The sequence below is a fragment of the Microtus oregoni genome, unplaced genomic scaffold (assembly GCF_018167655.1).
Source record: "Microtus oregoni isolate MIOR12 unplaced genomic scaffold, Mior012 000002F_ref0000024, whole genome shotgun sequence".
Taxonomy (NCBI): domain Eukaryota; kingdom Metazoa; phylum Chordata; class Mammalia; order Rodentia; family Cricetidae; genus Microtus; species Microtus oregoni.
In genome coordinates this window covers 73807985-73830959 of record NW_024543061.1, presented here as the reverse complement: position 1 = coordinate 73830959, position 22975 = coordinate 73807985, and the positions used below count along the sequence as shown (strand labels likewise).

The 22975-nt window shown below is 42.6% G+C and overlaps 1 protein-coding gene across 1 annotated transcript in view; it reads right to left on the bottom strand.

Moving 5' to 3' along the window:
• Window positions 1–20811, bottom strand: part of Borcs5 (BLOC-1 related complex subunit 5) — an 86656-nt gene extending 65845 nt beyond the window's left edge. Inside the window, exons 1-2 of the mRNA XM_041633327.1 lie at window positions 20527–20811; window positions 17523–17666 (exon numbers count right to left, since the gene is read on the bottom strand). Of these exons, the coding sequence (XP_041489261.1) occupies window positions 17523–17666; window positions 20527–20584 (202 nt within the window). The 5' untranslated portion in view covers window positions 20585–20811. The remainder of the gene's footprint in view (window positions 1–17522; window positions 17667–20526) is intronic.
• Between the last annotated feature and the right edge of the window lie 2164 nt (window positions 20812–22975).

The following is a 22975-nucleotide window of genomic DNA, read 5'->3' as shown; positions in this document are numbered from 1 at the left end:
ATTCCCCCAAACACACCAGCGACTCTTCATGGAGCACAGTAATGGTTTCTGGCTTTGGATCTCTAGCCTAAAAACATCTGATGAACAGAAAGATGAATACATTTGTTTAGATGAATGGATAAATATTAAATAAATATTTAGCACCATTCTAAATCTAGGATGTGACTTCCCTCCTGTTCAGGAGTTAAGAACCTTATCAATAATCAACTCTGAATACTGTTAAGACTGTTATCAAAACAAGCTTTCCAATCATCAGTTAAAATTTGGGACGCAGAAGGAATAGAATTTCTTTTTTTCAATTAGGGAAATACTTACAAAGTCTCACTTTCCCTAGATTAACATTTCACTCCTAAATGTTAGTATGTACAAAAATAGCTTACATGAGGGTTTTTGAAAAGTAGAGAAACTTAAAATGACTGATAGAACTGTCCACTTTTACGTATTCAGGCTGTGAGAATCAGACAAACTGGAGCTTCAAAGAAAATAAATAAATAGCATCTATTGTCACACTTCAGCAGTTCTTTAACCAGCTCAGACCGGAAATTATATTGTTTACGATAACTTATCTCCAGGTACTTAGCTTTGTTTAAATTCAGAATATAACCCAAACTACAAATGTAAATAAAAAGAATGGATAATTAGCATATATGCCTGCAATTAGTCTACTGTGTTCTCTCGTTTGTTTAAGAGAGGGGTTTCACTATGGAGTCCAAGTAGACCTGGAACTTGCTATGCGGCCCCGGCTGGCCTCTAACTTATGCCTCTGCCTCCAATGTTACGGGAGGTCCTCCCACTCCTCCAGCCTATAGCCGCTGAGATACCAGCCCATTGGGGCGTGGCTTAGAATTTACAGGAGCAACCCACCATAACCAAGCTGAGCTAACCATAAGAGTAACTGGGGCTAAAATCAAAGTTTACTGCTGACGTGGATGGATGGCTCAATGATAAAGTGTTTTTCTATCATTGTCCAGGCTATACGGGAAGAACTTACCTGAAACCTGGGGAAAGAAAAAGGCCTAAGCTGAAATCAGAATTTTACCTCCTTACCTATGATCTAAATTACAGTATATCCCATATATAATTTTATCAAAGAGTTATTTTGACTTTATATAGCTTCTTTTTACTTATATCAAAAATTTTAAGACTAAGAATGTCTTCCCTGATTCTCTCTTTATATGGTAACTTCTCACTCATTGAGAGTCCTTGGAGTCCACTCCTTCTGCAAAGCATACTCCAAATTCACAGGCTAAATTAATAATCCTCCCCCATGCATGCCTATTCTTTTGAGTATATTGGCAGTATTACTCATATTCTATGACTATGAGCTATTTTGCCGCTTAAGTTGTTCACAGAACTACCCAAGCTCCTAAAGGTGAGCGACCATGTTGTATCACTTGCATGTGTGCTGTCTGAACACTCTCAGACACTTGGAAGTGTGGTGCAGAAATGATTTAAAGGCTACAGGCATGAACTTGAAAATAAAAGGTTAAAAAAAAATAGAAAAAAACTTGGATTAAAAAGTTTATTTCTACTTTTGTAGAAATTGCTAATTTCTACAATGAATTAACTACTATTATGCCCTCCAGTCATAAATAAATAGGAAGCAGATGAAATGCGGGAGCTTCCCTTCAGACGCAATACAACGGGCAAGGCCAGCCTTTGGTCCCTGATAGAAGGAAAATAAAGCCCACTGTTTCCCTAGCTCATGGCCTAAAGGCAGTTTCCAGGATGTAGACCAGGGAGGTGACTCAGCCGTGCAACATAACCAGAACAACATGGATGGGTAGCTTAAACAATACATCTTTCTTTCTCCTAGTTCTGAAGCCTGATATCCACGGCCTGAGAGCCCAGAGACTTCGTTCTAGTTTGAAGATGGCAGTTTGATTATTATCTCGTCACCTGGCAAAGACAAGTATGCTCTTCTTGCCATCTTCTCTTGTAAGGGTGTGGCTGTCACTTCTAGGGTGTCACTCTTATAATTAAATCACATAGAGGCCCGCGGCCCCAGCTCCTTATACCATCACAGGGATTCCATAGCAAGCTCCAGTCTGAAACTGATAAAGACATCCAGGTCACAGCAAAAATGGATCTCTGAGAAAAGCCCAGCTTCCGTACAGAGCTGGAGAAAGGGAACAGTTTTGGAAAAACCAGAGTCTCAAACTGACACAGCAGAACGTGGGAGAGGCAAGACCTTAGTAACTCTGCAGCAGGGTGCCCGGGAATCTCCAACTAACACTAATACATAAATGTGCAGAGTAAATAGAATTCCATGAAGTTGAAGAAACAACGACAGGAAAGTGGAAAACCAAACAATTGCTGGATCTCAGACAAACCAAGGACAGTTCATATTCCCATTAGTCAGAGCAGAGAAGTTCAGAGAACCCGGGGCCACAGGTAGAGTTTTCTCGGAGAGTGCTCAGACTGTATCTGCAGGGTAGCAAGGATACAAACCCTGAGGACTGCACTAGCTGGGGTGGCCCATACCTGTAATCCCAGCACCCGAAAGGTAGAAACAGGAGGGTCAGGAGTTCAAGGTCACCCTTGTCTACTTAGCAAGTTGAAGGCTTGCAGACTCTTATCTCAAAAACAAAAGCCACAATTAAAGAGACTGCTCTGGAGAATAGAACTGGGGAACAGAAAAGTCTAGAAACAGTCACACTGGTTATAAGGAACCCACAACAGATCTTGGCATGGTCCATGCCTTGAATCCCAGGACTTGGGAGTCAGAGGCAAGGCCAGACTGTTCTATAATGTGAGTTCCAGGACAGCCAGGGTTATGTAGAGAGACTGTCTCAAAAGGAGAAAAAAAAACAAGTAAGTTTAAAAATTAACCAGCAACATATATGACAGAGCAAAGTCTAGCTTCCTTCAAAGGAACACAGAGACCAGAACCATAAAATGTGTAATGTTTAGCCTATAAGAAACTTCCAGTTGACAAAATCCAACACCCCTTCACAATAAAAGCCTTGGGGAAATCAGGGATATAAGAGACATACCTAAACATAACAAAAGAAATTTACAACAAGCCTATAGCCAACATCAAATTAAATGGAGAGAAACTCATAGAAATTCCACTAAAATCAGGAACAGGACAAGGCTGTCCACTCTTTCCATATTTATTCAATACAGTACTTGAAGTTCTAGTTACAGCAGTGAGAAAACTAAAGGTGTTCAAGGTGATACAAATTAGAGAGGAAGAAGCCAAAGTATTGCTTCTTCCAGATGATAAATAGTATACATAAGTGACCCCAAAAGTTTTACCAGGGAACTCCTACAGTTGATAAACACCTTCAGTGAAGTGGCAGAATACGAGATTAACTTTAAAAAGTCAGTATCCTTCTTATATATAAACAATAAAAGGGCTGAGAAAGAAATCAGGGAATCAACACCCTTCACAATACCACAAATAATAAAAAGCATGTTGGAGTAACTCTAACCAAACACATGAAAGACTTGTATGACAATAACTTCAAATCTTTAAAGAAATAAATTGAAGAAGATATCAGAATATGGAAAGATCTTCCCATGCTCATGGATCAATAGGCTTAACATAGTAAAAATGACCATCTTACCAAAAGCAATCTACAGATTCAATGAAATTCCCATAAAAATTTCAAAACAATTCTTCATAGACCTTGAAAGAACAATACTCAAGTTCATATGGGAAAAACAAACAAACAAACAAAAAAACCCCAGGATAGCTAAAACAATCCTGTACAATAAAAGAACTTCCCAAGGTATCACCAGCCCTAATTTCAAACTGTACTACAGAGCTATAGTCATAAAAACCACACGGTATTGGCATAAAAACAGACAGGTTGATCAACAGAATCAAATCAAAAACCCAAATGTAAATCTATACACCTATGGACACCTGATTTTTTATAAAGAAGCCAGAAATATACAATGGAAAAAAGAAACTATCTTCAAAAAAATGATGCTGGTCTAACTGGATGTCAGAATGTAGAAGAATGCAAACAGATCCATATCTATCACCCTGTGCAAAACTCATATCCTAGTGGATCAAAGACCTCAACATAAAGCCAGAGGCAATGAACCTGACAGAAGAGAAAATGGGGAATAGCCTTGGACACACTGGCACAGGAGACAACTTCCTGAACAGAACACCAATAGCTCAGGGACTAATGACGATTAATAAAAGGACCTCATAAAACTAAAAAGCTTCTGTAAAGCAAAGGACACCATCAATAGGACAAAACAGCTGCCTACAGAATGGAAAAAATATTTTCACCAACTCCACATCTGACAGAGAGCTGATCTCTAAAATATATAAAGAACTCAAGAAACTAGACATCAATAAACCAAATAATCCAATTTTAAAATGGGGTACAAATCTAAACAGAGAATTCTAACAGAGGAATGTAATGGCCAAGAAACACTTAAAAGAAATGTTCAACATTTTTAGCCATCAGGGAAATGCAAATGACTCTGAGCTTCCATCTTATACCTGTCAGAATGGCTAATAGCACAAACACAATGACAAACTCCTGCTGACCCTGATGTGGAGCATGGGAACACTCCACTGGTGGGTGGAACACTGGTGCACTTCAAACTGGTACAGTCACTTTGGAAATCAATATGGTAGTTTCTCAGAAAACTGGGAATTGATCTACCTCAAGACCCAGCCAGCCGGGCGGTGGTGGTGCACACCTTTAATCCCAGCACTCGGGAAGCAGAGGCAGGTGGATCTCTGTGAGTTCGAGGCCAGCCTGGTCTACAAAGGGAGTTCCAGGACAGGCTCCAAAGCTACAGAGAAACCCTGTCTTGAAAAACCAAAAAAAAAAAAAAAGACCCAGCCATACCACTACCAAGAAGGCTCCATCCTACCACAAGGACACTCAACTACTCAACTGTGTTCACAGCAGCTTGATTCATAATAGCCAGAAACTGGAAACAACCTAAATGTTTCTAAACTGAAGAACTGATAAAGAAAATATGGTACATTTACACAATGTACATTTACATTTACTCAGCTGTTTAAAAAATGACATCATAAAATTTGCAGGCAAAAAAAAATCATTTTGAGTGAGGTAACCCAGACCCAGAAAGACAAACATGGTATTTACATACTTATAATTAGTTGTAAAGTAAAAGATAATCATACTATAATCCACAGACCCATACAGGCTAAGTAGCAAGAAGGACTCAAGGGGAGATGCATGGATATCCCTGGGAAGAAGAAATAGAATAGATTTCTTTGGTGAACTGGAGGTGGCTGGGGATGGGAACAGGAGGGATCAAGTAGTGGGGGATGGAGGTAGAGAGCACTGAACGAGACAACTGAAACTGGGGGAATTTTGAGCCCTGGAATCTACAAGGGTAACTCTAGCAAAGATTCCTAGTAATGGGGGATACTGAGCCTGAACTGGCCATCTTCTGTAACCAGGCAAGGCCTCCAGTGGAAGGGCTGGGACACCAACCCAGCCACAAAACCTTCGACCTACAATTTGTCCTGCCTACAAGATGTGCTGGGGTAAAGGTGGCACAGAACTTGTGGGAGTGGCCAACCAATGACTGTCCAAATTAAGACCCACACTGTGCCACGAAAGGGAGCCCATGCCTGACACTGCCTGGAGAGTCAGGAACCAGAAACTAGACAGGCCATAGAGACCTAGGATAGAACCAAACACAACTCAGGGGGTGGTGTCAATTAAATTATTCCTAATGATATTCTGCTATACTTGTAGACCAGAGCCTAACATAATCATCATCAGAGAGACTTCATCCAGCAACTGATAGGAACAAATGCAGAGACCCACAGCCAAACATTACATGGAACTTGGAGAACCCCTCAGAGGAGGAAGAAGGACTGCAGGAGCTATAATGGTCAAAGATATCACAAAGAACACAACCCACAAAATCATCTAATCAGGGCTCATAAAGGCTTACAGAATCTGAAGTGACAAGCAAGAAGCCTGTATGGGTCTGACCTAAATATGTTATGGCTGCATGGCTTGTTCTTGAGGGACTCCTAACAGTAGGAGCAAGGACTATCTATGACTTTTGTCACTTTTGGGACCATCTCTTTTTTTCCCCTCCTACTGAGTGGCCTCATCCAGCCTTGATATGAGGGTTTATGCCTAGTCTTATTGTAACTTGTTATGCCATGTTTGGTTGATATCCCTGAGAGGCCTGCTCTTTTCTGAATGGAAATGGAAGAGTGGATCTGGGGGTGGGGGTGCTAGGAGGAGAGGAGGAAGGGGAAACTGGTTGGAATGTGAGAGAAGAGTAAATAAATAAATTATATTTTTTTAAAAAAAGATACTTCCAGTCATGCAAAGAAGCTATGAAAGAGGACTTGTAACCAAGAGACTGTCTGACCAAAAAAAAAAAAAACAATACAGAAAAAAACGAGAAAAAGTGCATATAAATGCACTCAGATTTTCAAAACAGAGAAAGATAGTACAATAAGCAGACAAATGAAAGAGTTTCAGGGTGGTTATCCAAAGCTAAACAACACAGAATTTGATTTAAAAATACTGTGGATGAGCCACCACGCAGGTCCAGAACCAGGGCTATGAGTTGCCGCACCCCAATATCTACCTCATCTATGAACTATTGGAGCAGGTGAAGAGGGCAAACCTACAGATCCAGAACAGCAGGATCTCCACGACACAAGACAACAACAAGAGGAGCCCCAGTGAGAGAGTACAGGAAAAGCTAGAGGCCTGGAGCCAGACACTTGGAAGTAAAGATGCATGGACTAAAGGACAAACTGTGACTCAAGGGGACACACTATAGCTACCTCAACAAGTTCAAGACTCTCTCTCTGTCTCTGTCTCTCTTTCTCTTGTTTCCTTGTTTTGTTTGGGTTGTTTTGTTTGGGGGGAGGTTACAAGGGCAGAGGGTGGATGTGGGGGGACTGGGAAAGAAGTACGATCAAAACACATGATGTGAAATCTACAAAGAATCAGTAAAAATATTTTTTAAAAAATACTTTGGATGGATTGGATTTAGAACAGTATTAACAAAAGAGAAATAGACTATTAACATTTTGAAACATAGCAATGAAAATAATCCAAAAAGGGTAAAAAGGAGAAAGACTAAAATTAAAAACTGAGAGCTGTACCAGAGGTGGAGATGGAGACCTGTGGCAGTGTGCCTGTTTGTTAAAGCCCAAGCACTACAGAAAGAAAGCAAATAGGAAGGCTATGTGTTAGCAGCAGCCTGTAACCCCAGCATCTGAAAGCAGCTTGTCCTACATGATACATTGTAGGCCAACCTGGGATGGGCTATATAGCAAGACTCTAAAGACTCTATTTAAAAGAAAAACGGGGGAAGGAAAAAGGGGAAGGCAAGAAGGGAAAGGGTCAATAAAAGCCTGGAAGGCAATATCAAGGCTCAAAGCAGTTCTTTATTCATTATTCTAACAGACCTACTGAGTCTCACAGAAAGGAAAACATGGGAGCAAAATATTAAAAGAAATAATAGCCAGTGATATTTAATTAAAGAAAACAAACACGTATGAGCCAGGCCAGTGAGATGTCTCAGAAGATAAAGGTGCGTGCTCTGCAATTTTGTGACCTGAGTTTATCCCCAGAACCTATGTAGAGAAAGAAGGAGAGAACATACTTCACAAACTTATCCTCTGACCTATACACACAGAGTGGCACATGCACACACACACACACACATACACACACACAATTTAATTAAAAAACTATCAGGCAATATATGGCACATATCAGTATGAACTCATTATTTTTAAAATATAGGTAAAAACAAAACAAGCACATACTGGTGTAAGCATGTATATTCCGGTAGATACACATACATGTATTTCCTAGCTAAATCCACTGGGGAGATGTGAGGACAGTTCCTTGATGTTACTGTCCACTAGAAGATCCAGGACGTACTTTGAGAAGTGCCTGACTCTAGGATTAGGGTCAGGCAGGACAGCATGATACTGCTCCAGAAACTAAGAATGCATTCAAGAAAAAGCAGGATTTAATGAAAGGGACATGAAAAATTAGACTAAAAGTGTGCAGCTGAACACACTTGGAACACCTGAAGAATGAAAATAATGGCTTTACTAGAAAAACAAAAACAGGAGCCCACTGTTCTACACTTATTTAAATAATGAAAAAATAAACAAATGGGAAAAGAAAGCTCTTCCTTATAATAGTCTGTAAGCTGGTCACTGTAGAAGGAATGATAGTATAAGGAAGGCATTGGGCAACCATGACAGTATAATTACTTCCAAAGAAAAACCCCAAGCTGGGCGTGGTGGCACATGCCCCCATGCTAATACTAGGCACTTGGCAGGTGGAGACAGGAATGTTTGGTCGGAAGCACCACCTCAGCTCCCTAACACCCCTTTATATAAAAACTCTGGATTGTTTGTCTGGGGGCTTCACTCCAGCTCCTTGGCATAAGCTCCCTCCCCTGGGAGTTGCCTCAGTCCAAACTCCACCTGAGAAAGCCCTCCAAATGGTGACCCCCTCCCCAGGGAGGCTCAAGAAAGCCCACTAAACAGTAACCCCTCCCCAGGGAAGAGCAAGACCATTCCCACAGGCTATTTAACTGCCCCCTAGAGAATGAGCACATAGTCTCCGGGTTTTGTGTGGTCTTCCCTTCTCTCTCTCTTCCCCCTCCATGTTTTCCTGGGGTCACCCAGGAGCACTCCATTAAACATGGGCATCTTTAATTTGCTCTGATTCATGAATCAGATTCACGAATCACTCTGATTTAGCTGTGGCTTACCAGCTAAAATTCCCAGCATCTGTCTCTGGTGGCTCCATGGCTTCTCTCTAACTCCGCCTTTCTTTTATCCAGCATACAGCCTAGCTTTCCCCACCTAGTTCTGTTCCCCCTTGCCATAGGCTCAAAGCAGTTCTTTATTCATTAACCAATAAAAGCAACACAGAAGCAGAAGGAGCTCCCACACCATTTCCCCTTTTCTGTTTAAATGGTGATGTAGGAGTCCCCTCTGTGTGCTGTGATTACCATTAATGAATAAATAACTGCTTTGAGCCTATTGCAGAGCAGGGCAGGGCAGAGCAGAGAGCTAGGTGGAAAGGACGGGACTGAATGCTGGGAGAAAGAAGGGCGGAGTCAGAGAGATACCATGGAGCAGCCACCAGAGTCAGACATGCCAAAACTTTGCCAGTAAGCCACTGTCACATGGCAATACACAGATTAGTAGAAATGGGTTAAATTAATATGTAAGAGTTAGCCAAATAGAAGTTAGAACTGATGGGCCAAGCAGTGTTTTAATTAATACAATTTCCGTGTGATTATTTTGGGTCTAAACTAGCTGGGTGTCTGGGAACCAACAAGCAGCCTCTTACCACAACAATAAAAAAAAGAAAATCAATGGATTTTATAAGCAGTAAAAGAGAATGGGTTGGAAGATGAGAGTCACAGTCTTGCTGGAGCTATTCAAAAACAGTGAATACTTTTTTTTTTTACTCATTTTTCAAGGATTTTATAAAAGCCTGGATTTAAAAAATGACATTTTTCAGCTGACCTATACGGCAAGATACACTAGAATTTTTAGACTAACAAGAAAATAAAATCAGCTTGGCACGGTAATCCATGCCTGAGGCAAGAGAACTGTCTCAAGTAAAGCCAGCTTGAACTACAGAACAAGATGCTGTTAAAAACAAACAAACAAAAATAGGGGAAAACTAAAACAGAATGCTAAAATATTCAATTGATCTAAGAAGGGCAGAGGAAACATATGAAAGAACAAAAGCACAAGGCACAAATAAAAAATAAACTAAATGGTAGATTTAAATTTCCATAGTCAGATCACGTTATACATGATTTAAAAGCAGACCTAACACAAAAGCAGCGACCTACTACTAAGTTGGCTGTCTATAAGACATACACTTTAAACATGAAGGTATAAATGGATTAACAGTAAAAGAATGGAAAGAGACTACACAAGTATAAGAATTAAGTAAAGAGAGCTGGGTGAAACAGGCTACACGATGAGGCAACAGCACAGAGAGAAATTTCATAATGACGAAAAAGATCAATATGTAACCACTACTAAACCTAATAGCAGACTCCCAAACTACACAAAGCAAAATAAGGGGGGAAAAAGGCAAATTGGCAACCATATCTGGGTATTTTATACTTCTCTTTTAATAAATGATAACATTTAATAAATCAAAAAATACATATACAATGTGAACCCTATTAAGTATGCTTTGACCTAATTGGCACTTAAAGAACTTGACACCCAACACTTACAGAACCCTTTCTCTTCAAGAAGACATTCAAGTGTACATTATCACCTGATTTTAAAAAAAAGTCTCAGGCCAGATACAGTGGCATGAGCCTTTAATTCCAGTACTCAGGAGGCCGAGGCAGGTGGATCTCTGTGAGTTCAAGTACAGCCTGGTCTACAAAGAATTCCAGGACAGGCAGAGCTACATAGTGAGACCCCGTCTCAAAACAAACAAAAACAAAAAACACCAAATAAAAAATAGTCTCATGGGACTGGAGAGATGGGTCAGTCAGTGAAGGTCTTGTTTTGTAAGCACGAGGATGTAGGGATAAGTCCCACCCCTTAGGGGACGTGTTCGCCTTGGGCTAATGCTTACCTATAAATCTGGCAAGCATGCTCTCAGCCCTTGCTTCGGCTTTCCTGGTCTCTGCAGGAACGGTGGTTCTGTAAGTCTATTTCTCCATTAAAGCTATATATATATATATTTTTACAATCTGTCTGCATTCGTTTACGCCGTTACACGAGGATCTGAATTGCACATCCAGAACACATACTAAAAACAAAAACAAAAAGGAAACCAAGCAAGAGTGATGGCAAGCACTAATAAAGTAGAGAGAGGTAGTTAGTTCCTGGGAACTCACCAGTCAGCTGATACACGGTGAATTCCAGACTAGTCAGAGACTTTGTCTCAAAAGGAGGAGGACAGGCACTAGAGAGATGGCTCGGCAGTTAAGAGTGCCTGCTGCTCCTACAGAGGACCCAAGTTCAGTTCCCAGCACCTATATTGGCAGCCCACAAACCCTTGTAACTCCAGCTCCTGGGTACCAATGTCTGCTTATGACCTCTGCGAGCACTAATACATATGGCAATATACAACACACACACAAATAGAAATGATTTTTTTTAAAAAAAAGTGAGCAGTACCAGAGGAATGGCACCACAGTTGCCCTCTAACCTCTACATACACATACGCATAAATGCACAAACACCTGCCTAAACACACAAATTTAAGGAAAAAAAATGGTGTTAGTCTGGCTGGAAGTGTAGCTCAGTGATAGAGAGCTTGCTTACCTGGAATGTGCAAGGCCCCGAGTTCTACCCTTAGCACCAGAGGGTGATGGGGGCTTTCTATGTTTATTGAGTAAAGTGAATAAGTACCTAGCCACACAGGCAGAGATGGACATACTGAATTTAAAGGATCAGTACATAGTCCTGGAGAGATGAGTCCCTTGGTGTACAGACCTACAAGTTTGCTTTCTATTGCTATGATAAACACCATGACCAAACTTGGGAGGAAAGTATATATTTCAGCTAACAGCTCATAGTCCATCACTGAGGGAAGTCAGGGCAGGAACTGAAGGAAACCAGGGGAAATTGCTATTTACCAGCTTGTTCCTATGGCTTGCTCAGTTTGCTTTCTTTCTTCTTTTTTAAGATTTTTAAATTTTATTTTTATGTATGTTTTCCCTGTGTGTATGTCTGTATATCTTTTGTGTGCCTTGTGTCTACACAGACCAGAAGAGGGTGTCGAATCCCCTGGGACTAGAGATACAGGTATTTGTAAGCTGCTGCGTTGGTGCTGGGAATCCATGTCCTCTGGAAGAACATCCAGCACTCCCCAGTCCCCACTGTGCTTTCTTTTTTTGTTTTTGTTTGTTTGTTCATTTTTTGAGATAGGGTTTCTCTGTAGCTTTGGAGCCTGTCCTGGAATTCGCTCTATAGACCTCGAACCTACAGAGATCCGCCTGTCTCTGTCTCCCGAGTGCTGGATTAAAAGCGTGTGCCATCACTACCTGGCTTTTTTTTTTTTTTTAATATATAAGAGACCTCGTGATCCTTTGCCTGTGCCTCCTTTAGCAAATTCTACTGGCGTGTGCCACCACAACCAGCCAATTCGATTTTTTATACAATGGCCCAGGACTTCCTGCCCAGGGATGGCACCACCCTCTCACATCACCGATAATCAAGAAAATGCCCCAGAAACTTGCCTAAAAGCCAATTTGATTCCCTCTTTCCAGACATGAGCTGGTGTCAAGTTGACCAAACAAACAAACAAACAAAATCTAATTCACAAGCAAAACATCCATACACATCAAGTAAAATAAAAATAAATTAAATTTAAAAAAGGAGGTGAGCCTGGTCTACAGAGTAAGTTCCGAGACAGCCAGTGCTATCCAGTGGAACCTTATCTCTGGAAAAAAAAGAAAAAAGAAAAGGGAGGCTGGGTAGTGGTGGCACACACCTTTAATCCCCGTACTTGAGAGGCAGAGGCAGGCAGATCTCTGTGAGTTTGAGGCCAGCTTGGTCTACAGAGAGAGTTCCAGGACAGCCAGGGCTACACAGAGAAACTCTATCTCAAAGACAAAAACAAAAAACAAAAAAGTAAACAAAGGAATAGTACAGGGCTAAAAAGACTGGTTCATAGCTAGAGAGCTAGAGCAGAAAGCTAAAGCTGATGCCTACATTTCAAAATGCAAAAGCAGGAGAAAGGGACAGTAAGTAGGTTCAGCAGCAGAGATTTAAATAAAAGATCAAAGCATGGTAGCTAGGAGGGACAATGGAACCTAAACAAAGGAAATTTTAAAGATCCTTTCTGTATACATCTGAACAAGAGAAAAGAGGTACACCAAGTCAGATGGCAGTGGGAAGGAAAGACAGCAGCAAAGGAAATGTGTGTGGAGTGCTGCACTAGAAGACAGGCATCTCTGAGAGGTGATGGAAGAAACAAGCAAGAATGCAGGCCCACGGGCTTGTGGGAAGAGCAAAACACTGCTGCTGCTCTGAAGACAGCTTCACCTTCCCTCGATGGAAGCAACGCTTCTCCTGGTATTTCCTCTCACTCATTTAGGCTGGGTCTTTTTGGTGAATAATTCATGTTGGAAAGCTTAACCCAACAGCTACTAGACAAAGGAGTCAAGAATAAGCTACCAACTTTTTCAACATGGCGTTTGGGAGAAACTGGGAACACTTTAAGCTATTCAGAGAAGCCTGTCTGATTAAGACCCATTCTCGGGTAGGATCGGGGTGCATGATGTGAAAGACACAAACAGAAAGTTTTTAAATAGAGATCCATTCTCTCAGGCCATGCTGCAGTACACCATTTTCCAGTTCAGGGATGTCTGGCAGCTGGTGGAGATAGATGTCTATCTTTGAGTGACAGGAGCGGCGGTACATGGTAGCGGAACTGATCCTAAGAAATTCCACTTCCTCTTCCTCTTCTTCCTCATCCTTTCCCCCAGCTAAGCAGAGTTCTCAGTGTTCTGAGAGTTCCAAGAGTTCTAAGGGTCTGAGACCCTTTACTGCTGCTCTATGTCATTTAGCTCCACCAGGAGAAAGACCAAAAAGCTGGCTTTGTTTTTGTTTTCCTTTTCTTTGTATTATCTGCCCAGGCTTGCCACAGCTATCTCTCTGCCTCTGCTTCCTGGTGTTAGGACTACAGGCATGCACCCCCTCACCCAGCTCCAAGCTCTTTAATAATCAGAATCCACTTCACATGCCTTCTGTTCTTAACACCCACTCTCAAAACACCAACAAAGCTGCTTAGTGTCACGTAGCATCTGTGTTGTATAACCGAGACCTCCCTGGCTGGTAACAAGGACAGTCCTTTCTTAGGCTCTAGGACAACCCCTTATGTTATATCCAAGGTCATGAACAAAAATGGCAGGTCAGTCACAAACAATGTTGTGTGTGTGTATGTATCTATTCATCCACCAAAAATGAATAGTATATTTTTGTAACTTTGACATAAAAACAATATTGCATTTCTCTTGCGAATGTTTCATTCCTATAGAATGATATAAAATAGAGTCAGCTTCATTTAAAAAATAAGTGGTTGAATTTTAAGTAAGAATGTGTAGGGCTTATTTAATTCATTGGAATCTTAGTAACGTACATGAAATCAACAATTTGCTACTGTGTTCTGTCATGGCCACATTGCTACTTTCAAGTTTTCTTCCCTTTTCTAGTAAGTGTTTCACATATGAAAATAAATTGCAAACTCAGATGTTGTTATGAAAAAATAGAAATTCTTTGACTTGAAAAAATGCTAGGAACAGATATTTGTATTATAAACTATAAATGATACCCTGGTATATTTACACAAAAGAGTTAAAACCAAAGACTCTGCTTGCTTATTAAAATGCAAACATTACCTCAGTCATACAAATAGCCCCAAACTCGCCCAGTCTCTGCCTCTGCAGATCACCCACCAGCAACAGCTTACCTCATATGACATTACGGAACAATAGTGAACTCTGTAAGAGTTGAATATATTGTTTTGAAAGAATAAACTGTCATTAACTTGAATAAAAGCTTTCTGAAATCAAACCTGGCGGGTATAGCCTTCACTGGGTGGCCTTTTTTTTTTTTTTTTTTTTTTTAACTACTTTAAGAAACTGCCTCACCCTGAAAGCAAGCAAGGCGGGGAAGAGAAGGGGCAGTATAAAGGCAATAGTACTGAGTTGCCAGCAACTCCTACAACAGCCCAGCAGGCAGGGGCCAGAGATTTAAATTACCAGGAAGAACAATGTCAAAGCAGGAGGCTCTGCAAGAAATTTGGCACCTAAAATCCAAACAAGCTCTCTCTCTCTCTCTCTCTCTCTCTCTCTCTCTCTCACACACACACACACACACACACACACACACACACACACCTCCCTAGGATAGCTGTGATTTATAGAACAGCTTGTGCTACAATGGGAACAAGTTCTTCTCCATGGTTGGTATGTCCCAATACCTTCTGAAGAGGGGATACTGATACAGCCAGTGATATTAGGCCGGGAATTTAATGTGAATCCCAATGTTTAAATCTCTCGTAGGGAAGTACTGAGGGGAACTGGACACATCATTGTCTACTCAGTTTTCCTGTTGCCTGTCTTTCCCAATCGCTGTCCAAGGGGTTTCTTGCTTACAGATGACACACAGCATCTGCAAACACTCACTGCCTTGTGGTTGTGCCTGTGGTCTGAGCACAGCTTCACACCGCCATTTCCAATCACGTGAGCTCTCTAACTTCCTTTGCCGAACCCAGGTAAGTACTCAGAGTCACCTGGCCCTCCCCAGCTTTCCTCTCCGCTGTACCAGCTCTCGATGTAGTACAGCCTGGTTACTAAGGTAACCAAGTCCAGGTGGGCACTTACTTGTATCACAATTACCATTCATGCTCCCAGTGAATGACCTTCACTCCCGGTAGCTTCCCTTCATCCCAAGTTGTCTCCTAGGTGCTTTCCCTACTGGTCGTTTATTCTCACGTGAATCATGTCAAATGATTAAACACCTCATCCTAGAAAATTTTTATAAATATCTCAAATTCTAGTTTGCTTTTAGTATTACCCTAGGGCGAAGAAGTCAAGAATAAGTCACAGAAGACCAGTGAAGGACTAGAAGACTTTGGGGACTGAGAAGAAGGAGTTGACAGGAAGCAGGCATGTGGAAATTGACGGTGGACAGTACTCCAGCAGATCCAGGGAGGGCAGAGTGTGGAACATCAGTATCTGTTATGTTTCTCAAGATTGGGCAAATTTACATGAAGGTGGAATTTCATTTGGAAGGCTGACTTCTTTGGAGAATCACGCTACTTTTCAGAATAAGGGAAAGGCATGAGCAGATGGGTAAGCAGCAGAATGTAATCCACTCTTTCGTAAGAGTAGAGGGGTTACCAAAGTCTAGCCTGGTGGCCAGAACAGGGGAGAGTGAAAGTGTAAATGGTCTCCAGTGTACAGCAGATAATCGCTGGGAAGAACACAGCATGGAATGGTGTAATTCGAGCGAAGACACTTCAAGTGCAGTCTCTATCTGCCAGATGTCTGATCTTGTACACATCACTAAAACATGAAAAAATAGTGTGTGTACATATGGGGGGAGCAGGGTACATTTAATACAGATAACTATATAAGATGCTTTACTAGAGCCAGCTTGCTCTTGTCTGGGTGTTTGTCACCTCTAAAGTTCATTTTGAAACTTACTCCCCACAAATCACAGGCTAATGGGGTTTGCAGGCGGGACCTTTGGAAGGTAATCAGGATGGGATGTGGTCATGAAGGTGAAGCCTTATGATTGCATGAATGGCTTTATTTGATGAGAAAGAGAGATCAAGTTAGCGCTTGCTCAGCCGTGTGAAGTGATATCTCCCTTCAGGACATGACCCAGCAGGGAGACTCTCAGCAGATGCCGAGAGGATACCAGAGCTATGGTCTTCATCGTGAAGTGTAAGGTAAATTAACCTCTTTTCTTTATAAATTTCTCAGTCTGTGGTATTGTTATAAAAAATGAAGAAAGATGCAGGTTACGTAAACCACAACCTTATTTATGCTCATTATTGCTTAGGTTTTGTTTTGGGTGTTTTTGTGGGAGTAGAGGCAGAGAATCTGAGGAACTCATACAGCAGAAGCACTGTTCAGTTAACAGAAAATCATTCCCAGGAATAGGGAGACCCTGTTTCAGAAAACAAGGTGGATGGCTCCTGAGAACAACACTGGAAGTTGACCTACAGCTTCCAAACATGTACACACACAACACTCTCACACACAAAAGATAAACAAAATAAACTCCACTTAATGGAGACACAAAAACAACAAAGTTATGGTCTTCATATAAGCACCTTGAAGTATGCTAATCGGGTAGGAAATCTCTCCTCTCATAAGCATACTTTTCTCTCGTGTAAAGCAGTTGCCAGAATTAATCACCAGTGCACCAGTGGTGACAGAACCTTTCTAGGAGTATAAACTAGTCAATCCATACCACAGTCTAGATCACAAATAACGAAAACCTTTTCATGGAATTAAACCAGTCAACTGAAGGACTACCTCTAGTAACACCAGTTCATTCATTAAAATACTTGATCCTTGTTTTATATCAGTTCTATCTTGGGGGCTGGACTTCAATAGTGGAAGAAACAGAAAGTTCCTGTCATCATGGAGCTCACATACTAACAGAAAAATAGACAGTAAACTTACTGGGCTGGCAAGATGGCTCAGTAGGTAAAGGTGCCAAGCCTGATAACCTGACCTGATCCCCAGTACCCACATGATGGCAAAAAAGAACACACTCACAAAAGTTGTCCTTTGACCTCTATATGCAAACTGTGACATACACATACATACACAACAAATAGACACGTAAAAATGTTTTCTATTTTACAATAGGTCAGAGGTGATTAGGTGCTACAGAAAAAAAGTCAGGGAAAGAGACTCCACTTTCAGACAGAGCAGTCAAGGAAGACTTTTCAGAGACGATGCCAAGGCATACAGATATGTGGGGAAAGAGTCATGGGGCCATATATAAACCTCCCCGGCAAGTCCAGGTAACACAAAGTATAACCTCTCACCTTTTAAAAGGGGCTGGAAGGTTGGGATCTCTTGCAGCTTGATGACATCAGGATCATTGCTGACATTTCTGGAGGCCTGAGAGCCCTGAGCTACAACCACGATATCATCCATCTTGGCCCGATGTTTCGCTGGAGATGGGGTCACTGCAAAACAAGTGACACAGATCAGGAACTGCATGGTGGAGAGCCACCACTGCCCACCACCAACACAGCCACCAGAAAGAGTAGTTCACACGACATACAGATTTTCTGATCTTAACATACGTGCTTCTTGTCAAAGCCATCCCTATTTAAAATGATAAACTATTTCTTCTGAGAGTAGTACTGGCTGCTTTTTGTCTTTGAAATGTTGAAGTGGATTAAAGTTTAATAACAAAACAAGAACAACAACAAAAACAAAAGGAAATGCTGGTACGGTGGTGCATACCTTTAAACCCAGCACTTGGAAGGAAGAAGCAGGCAGATATCTGTCTACATAGTGAATCCCAGGACAGTCAGAGCTACATAGTAAGACCCTGTCTATAAATAAATAAATAAATAAATAAATAAATAAATAATAAAACTAAATAACAAAAGACTACGAGGAGATGTAATTCAGCTGGACATCAACTGGACATGGTGGCTCACTTCTCCACACTCAAGGCAGAAATAGGAAGATAACAATTCAACAACAGGGTCTGGAGATATGGCTCACTGGTTAAGAACACGGTCTGCTCTTCCAGAAGACCCTGGTTCAAGTCCCAGCACCCACGTGTTGGTTCAAAACCATTTGTCACTCTAGTTCTGGTGGATCCAGTACCCTCTTATGGCTCCTCAAACACTACATATATGTGGTACACAGACAAGCATGCAGGCAAAACACCTAAATATATAATAATAAAATAATTTACAGCATTGGGAGCATAGGTAAGCCTAGACTACATAAAGCACTGTCTCAAAAGAAGAAAAAATGAATATTTTACATAAAAAAATGTCATTACTTTGTAGCGGGAGCTGGCATAGGTAGATTATAGGGAACTTCTCATTTCTTTTTTTGTGGTGCTAGGGATTGTAACCAAAGCCTCTCAAATATTAGGCAAGTGCCCTACCACTGAGCTAAGGCCTTAGCCTAAGAAATATACATATGCATGTGTATGTATATATACACGTATGTACACACATATATACATGTATATATATTAAAAAACCAAAACTTTCAAACATATAGAAACATATAACATGTATGAAATTCTTGAATGGCCAAGCATTTTGTTATTCAACACACAAATTTTTTTGAATGTCTCCTTTTTTGATTGTCCTGATCTCCCGATATATGCCCATAGTTTACAAATGAAGGAACAAAACTGTCTGGGACTTGCCCAAGATCAACAGCCCTAGAAACAGAATTAGGAAAGGCACTGAAGGTCTTTGGGACCTTAGTACAAAATCCATTCCTAAACCTCCAGTGAGTCTTAGTGCAGTATTAGTGCAAAAAGAACAGAAGCAATCAACAGGACCATTTCAGGCTGTGGCAACCTTCAGAAAATTGGAGGGCGCTTCAGAGGCATGTCAATTCCAGGTTCCTTGGGAGGGAAGGGGTTCAGTCCTCCAAGGATTCCCTGAACAAGACATCGCATCCAAACATTTCCTGGCTGGAACAAGAATGAATCCTGTAGAACCTGAAGGTTCTAGTATTCATAGGCTTGTATACTCAGGCTCTTCAGTCTGATCTGAGGATAGATACCACAGAACTACTCTGCCTTCTGGAAACTAGCCTCTCCTGATGCGTGGTGGTCGTCCTGGGGGCTGCACTCTGGGAGTGTGTGGGGGGGGATCTCTGCTACTTTTATTGCTTTTCAGAAACAGTTTATCCCAGCTTGGTAATTTATCTAACATTTTACAGAAGTAGTACCAAAGCATCTTTCCTGATACAAATTCCATGGTTCTCCTTTCCCCAGACTCCAAAGGGGATGTCAAAGCATTCTAGTTGATTTCTATTATTTCATGTATAAAATGGGTAAAGATGTGTGTAAAAATGGGGACACTATAAATACTGCACATAAACATGTGCAAGGCACCAGGCACAGGAGAGGATGCAAATACCCTCAGAAGTAAGCCTATGCTGTTGGTTCCTGGATGAGCAACAGGGCGCCACGCTCCTTCCCCTGAACTATGCTTCTGGCTGGGCATACAGGCAAGAAAGCACGAGATGGCCATTATTGCGGTTTTGTTATAAACAGACACGACACTCTGGGTCTTCCAAGGAAACAAAACACAGCAAAGCCAGTAGACGCAAGTTCCCAGACAGCAGGCCTCAAGGAATTGCCCTTCTGCATGAATCACCCCCGACACCTGTTAGCTTCCACATTTCCGCAAATGGTACCAAGCAGCGAGCCATTCTGAAAACTCTTTTTAGGTCTGAGATCTTAATTTAAAAGGCTTAGCAACCCCTGAGCTTACCTAGTGCAGTCTCAGAGGTTACCTAAGTGGGTAGGAAAAAAAAAAAAAAAAGGGACCAAATGGTTTTCGATCACAAGCTGTTTTATTGAGCGCTCACTAAAGGTCTAGCAAAATTCCCCTCCGATTCCTACCTCAAACTCTTAGAGAAATCTAAAAAATGATGACAACAGGAGATACACCAGACCCTGCCTGCCACCTGGTCAACTTCATTTTAAAAAGACAGACCCGACACCTGAATGGAAAAAGCAGTTTCTGGTAACATTTGCACGCAGCGCTCACAGGTCCCTTCTGAGAAGGACACCTCGTTTTTTTTTTTTTTTTTTTCAGAAAGCCTGATCTTAGAGGTCCTGGGAATTATCCATCCGCATGGAGCCAAATCTCGGCGTGAGTGCCGAGACCTGGAACCGACCATCCACGAGGTCGTCTTTTAAAGACTAGCGCGAAGGCGAGCGTGCCGGTTCAGGGGACCGGGCTGGGGCGGGAGGCCACGCCTTCTCTGTGTTCGGAAGCACGGTGGGCCCGCCGGCTCCGCCAGCAGCGCCCGGGCGGGAGGTGAGGCACCGACCTGAGGCGTTCAGATCGCCGGGGCGGCTCTCGGCCTCCGCGCTCTGCTCGCTGCCCATGGCGCCGGCAGCGGAGGGACAGCGGGGCAGGGGCCGGGGAGAGCCCGCCGGGCCACGGACACGCGGGGACGCACGCCGCTCGCCTAGCTGAGGGGCGCGCTGACAGGAGGCTCGGGACACCGGCGGGGCCGCGGCCGCGACCGGCGGGCGGCGCTGCTGTCATTCACTGGCTCAGACGCCGAAACGAGCTCCTTCCGGGACGCCGATTGGCCGCGCCGGCTACGCGTAGCCGTCAGTTCCGGGTTCGGAGGTTCCCGCCCCCAAATCCGAGGGGTGGGGCGCGGAGACGCGCGCTGGAGGTTGGGGCGGCTCTGCCTTAAAGGGCCAGGCCTCCTCAAAGCCAAAGGTGTCCAGAGGTGTGAAGCCCTTTCCTGCGGATCCTGATGATCTTCGAACAACTTTGCAAAATGAACTGAGTTTTTGCTTTTGAGATAGGGCCTCACACTGTAGCTCTCTGGTGGCCTGGAACTCTGGGCGATCCCCCTGACTCAACCTGGGATTATAGACGTGAAAATACTTAAAAATAAGTATTTTTAAGCCGTTTTACCAATGGAGAATAAAGGGGGTCTATAGACCTCCAATTTCAAACCACACTTGTACAGAAGCAAAGCTCTTTTTTAAAACTTTGGAAGCAGGGAGTTTAGCAGTGGGCAACCATACAGAAAATGCAAAGACACTGGGGGGTGGGGGGAGCGGGGAAGGAGCTAAAATTGAGAGAAAAACTGTTAGGGTATGCTGCTTTATTCTTGAACAGGAAGTGAATCTAGGCACTTCCTGAAGATTGACCGCTATTGACAGGTCATTATGGAACTGCCTATGACGAGGAAGATGTACAGATGATACAAGAAGGAAAATGCTTATGTGAGCAAATCGGGTATGCAGGCAGTAACCCGACGCCTTCAGGGGTTCTCTCAACTGCTTCAAGAAATTGCAAGCTCTAGTCTCTGTGGTGTGTGCCCATGTTGCTAAAATGCCTTCCCTATGGAAAATATAAATACGTCTACACCCTTCTACAGTTCTGACTACCATCAACCTTCATTTTGAGGATGAGTTTATTAGATGTAAAAGCAGCCGATATACTGGAAGTTCAGCACCCCACCCCTTAGGGTGTAGAGCCCCCACCCTTCACTCTCCACCTTTACACTCTAGTCCTCCACCCCCAAGGCCACTGGCAATTAAAGCAGAATTGCATACAAGTGGTTGGGATGAGTGGCTCCAAACTCAAGTGATGGTTCCCCATCCTCCTCAGCCCCTCTTTGCTTCCAAGAGGAAAGGTCATAGTCAGCAAGTCCAGCTGTGACTATCTTTGGTGAACAGGCACTGCTGGAATCCTGAAGACGACAGTACTTTGGATCATGGTCCTATTATCCAACACTCAGAGATTGGGGTGTTGGAAGCAAGAGGATCAGGGGATCAAAGTTGCACTTGGGTACTTATGAAGCTCAAGGCCAGTCTGGTCTACATGAGACCCTATCTAAAAATTGAAAAAAGAAAAAATAGAAGATGTCATAAGATTTTTGTGTATAAATATAATCCCAAGGGGACAAATTGACGGACTGATTTTTAACTTTCTTGTGCTCCCTATTTCATGTCATTTAACTTTCCCAACTCTAAGGTCAACAAATAGTTAATTTCCAAAGGTAAGAAGTCGGATGATTTGGGACTATGGCTTCAGAACTGGCTCTTGCTTCAATCCCCTTTACAATGTGATGAGCTGAGCGCAAATAGATTTGCAAGCTCAGGATTTTGTAGGAAGATAAAATCTACCTAGAGATCCTCATAGGCTCCTAAAATATGAGAGGTTGTTTTGCCTTGTTTGGGGTTTGGTGTGCTGTGTGTTTTTTGAAACAGGATCTCTCTCTCTCTCTCCCTCTCTCCCTCCCTCCCTCCCTCCCTTCTTCCCTCCCTCCCTCCCAACCTCCCTCCCCTCTCTCCCTCCCTTCCTCCTGCCCTCCCTAGCTGGTCTAGTATTTGCTACACAAGTCCAGGTCAGATGATCCTCCTGCCTCAGCCTCCTGAATGTTGGGATTACAGGTATGTGCTATCATGTCCAGGTCTAGAAAGGTAAGGGAGATGTTTAAGTGTCTTCCTCATCCTCCTCTTCCTCCTCCTCCTTCTAGATTTTATTTTATTTGGAGCAGGGGATGAGACAAGTACCAGAAGAGAGCATCCATCTCTGGGGACTGGAATTACAGCCAGTTGTGAGCTCCCTGATGTGAGTGCTGAGAACTGAATTCAGGCCTCTACAAGAGCAGTGCACAACCGTAGCTGCTGAGCCACCTGTCTCTCCAGTCTTTGACGCACACACTGTAAATGTGTGGGCTTAATGTAACATGGGATTTAGTATGTCCTCGTTTGCTCAGCATTTACTGGGCACCTGTCAGGTGTTAG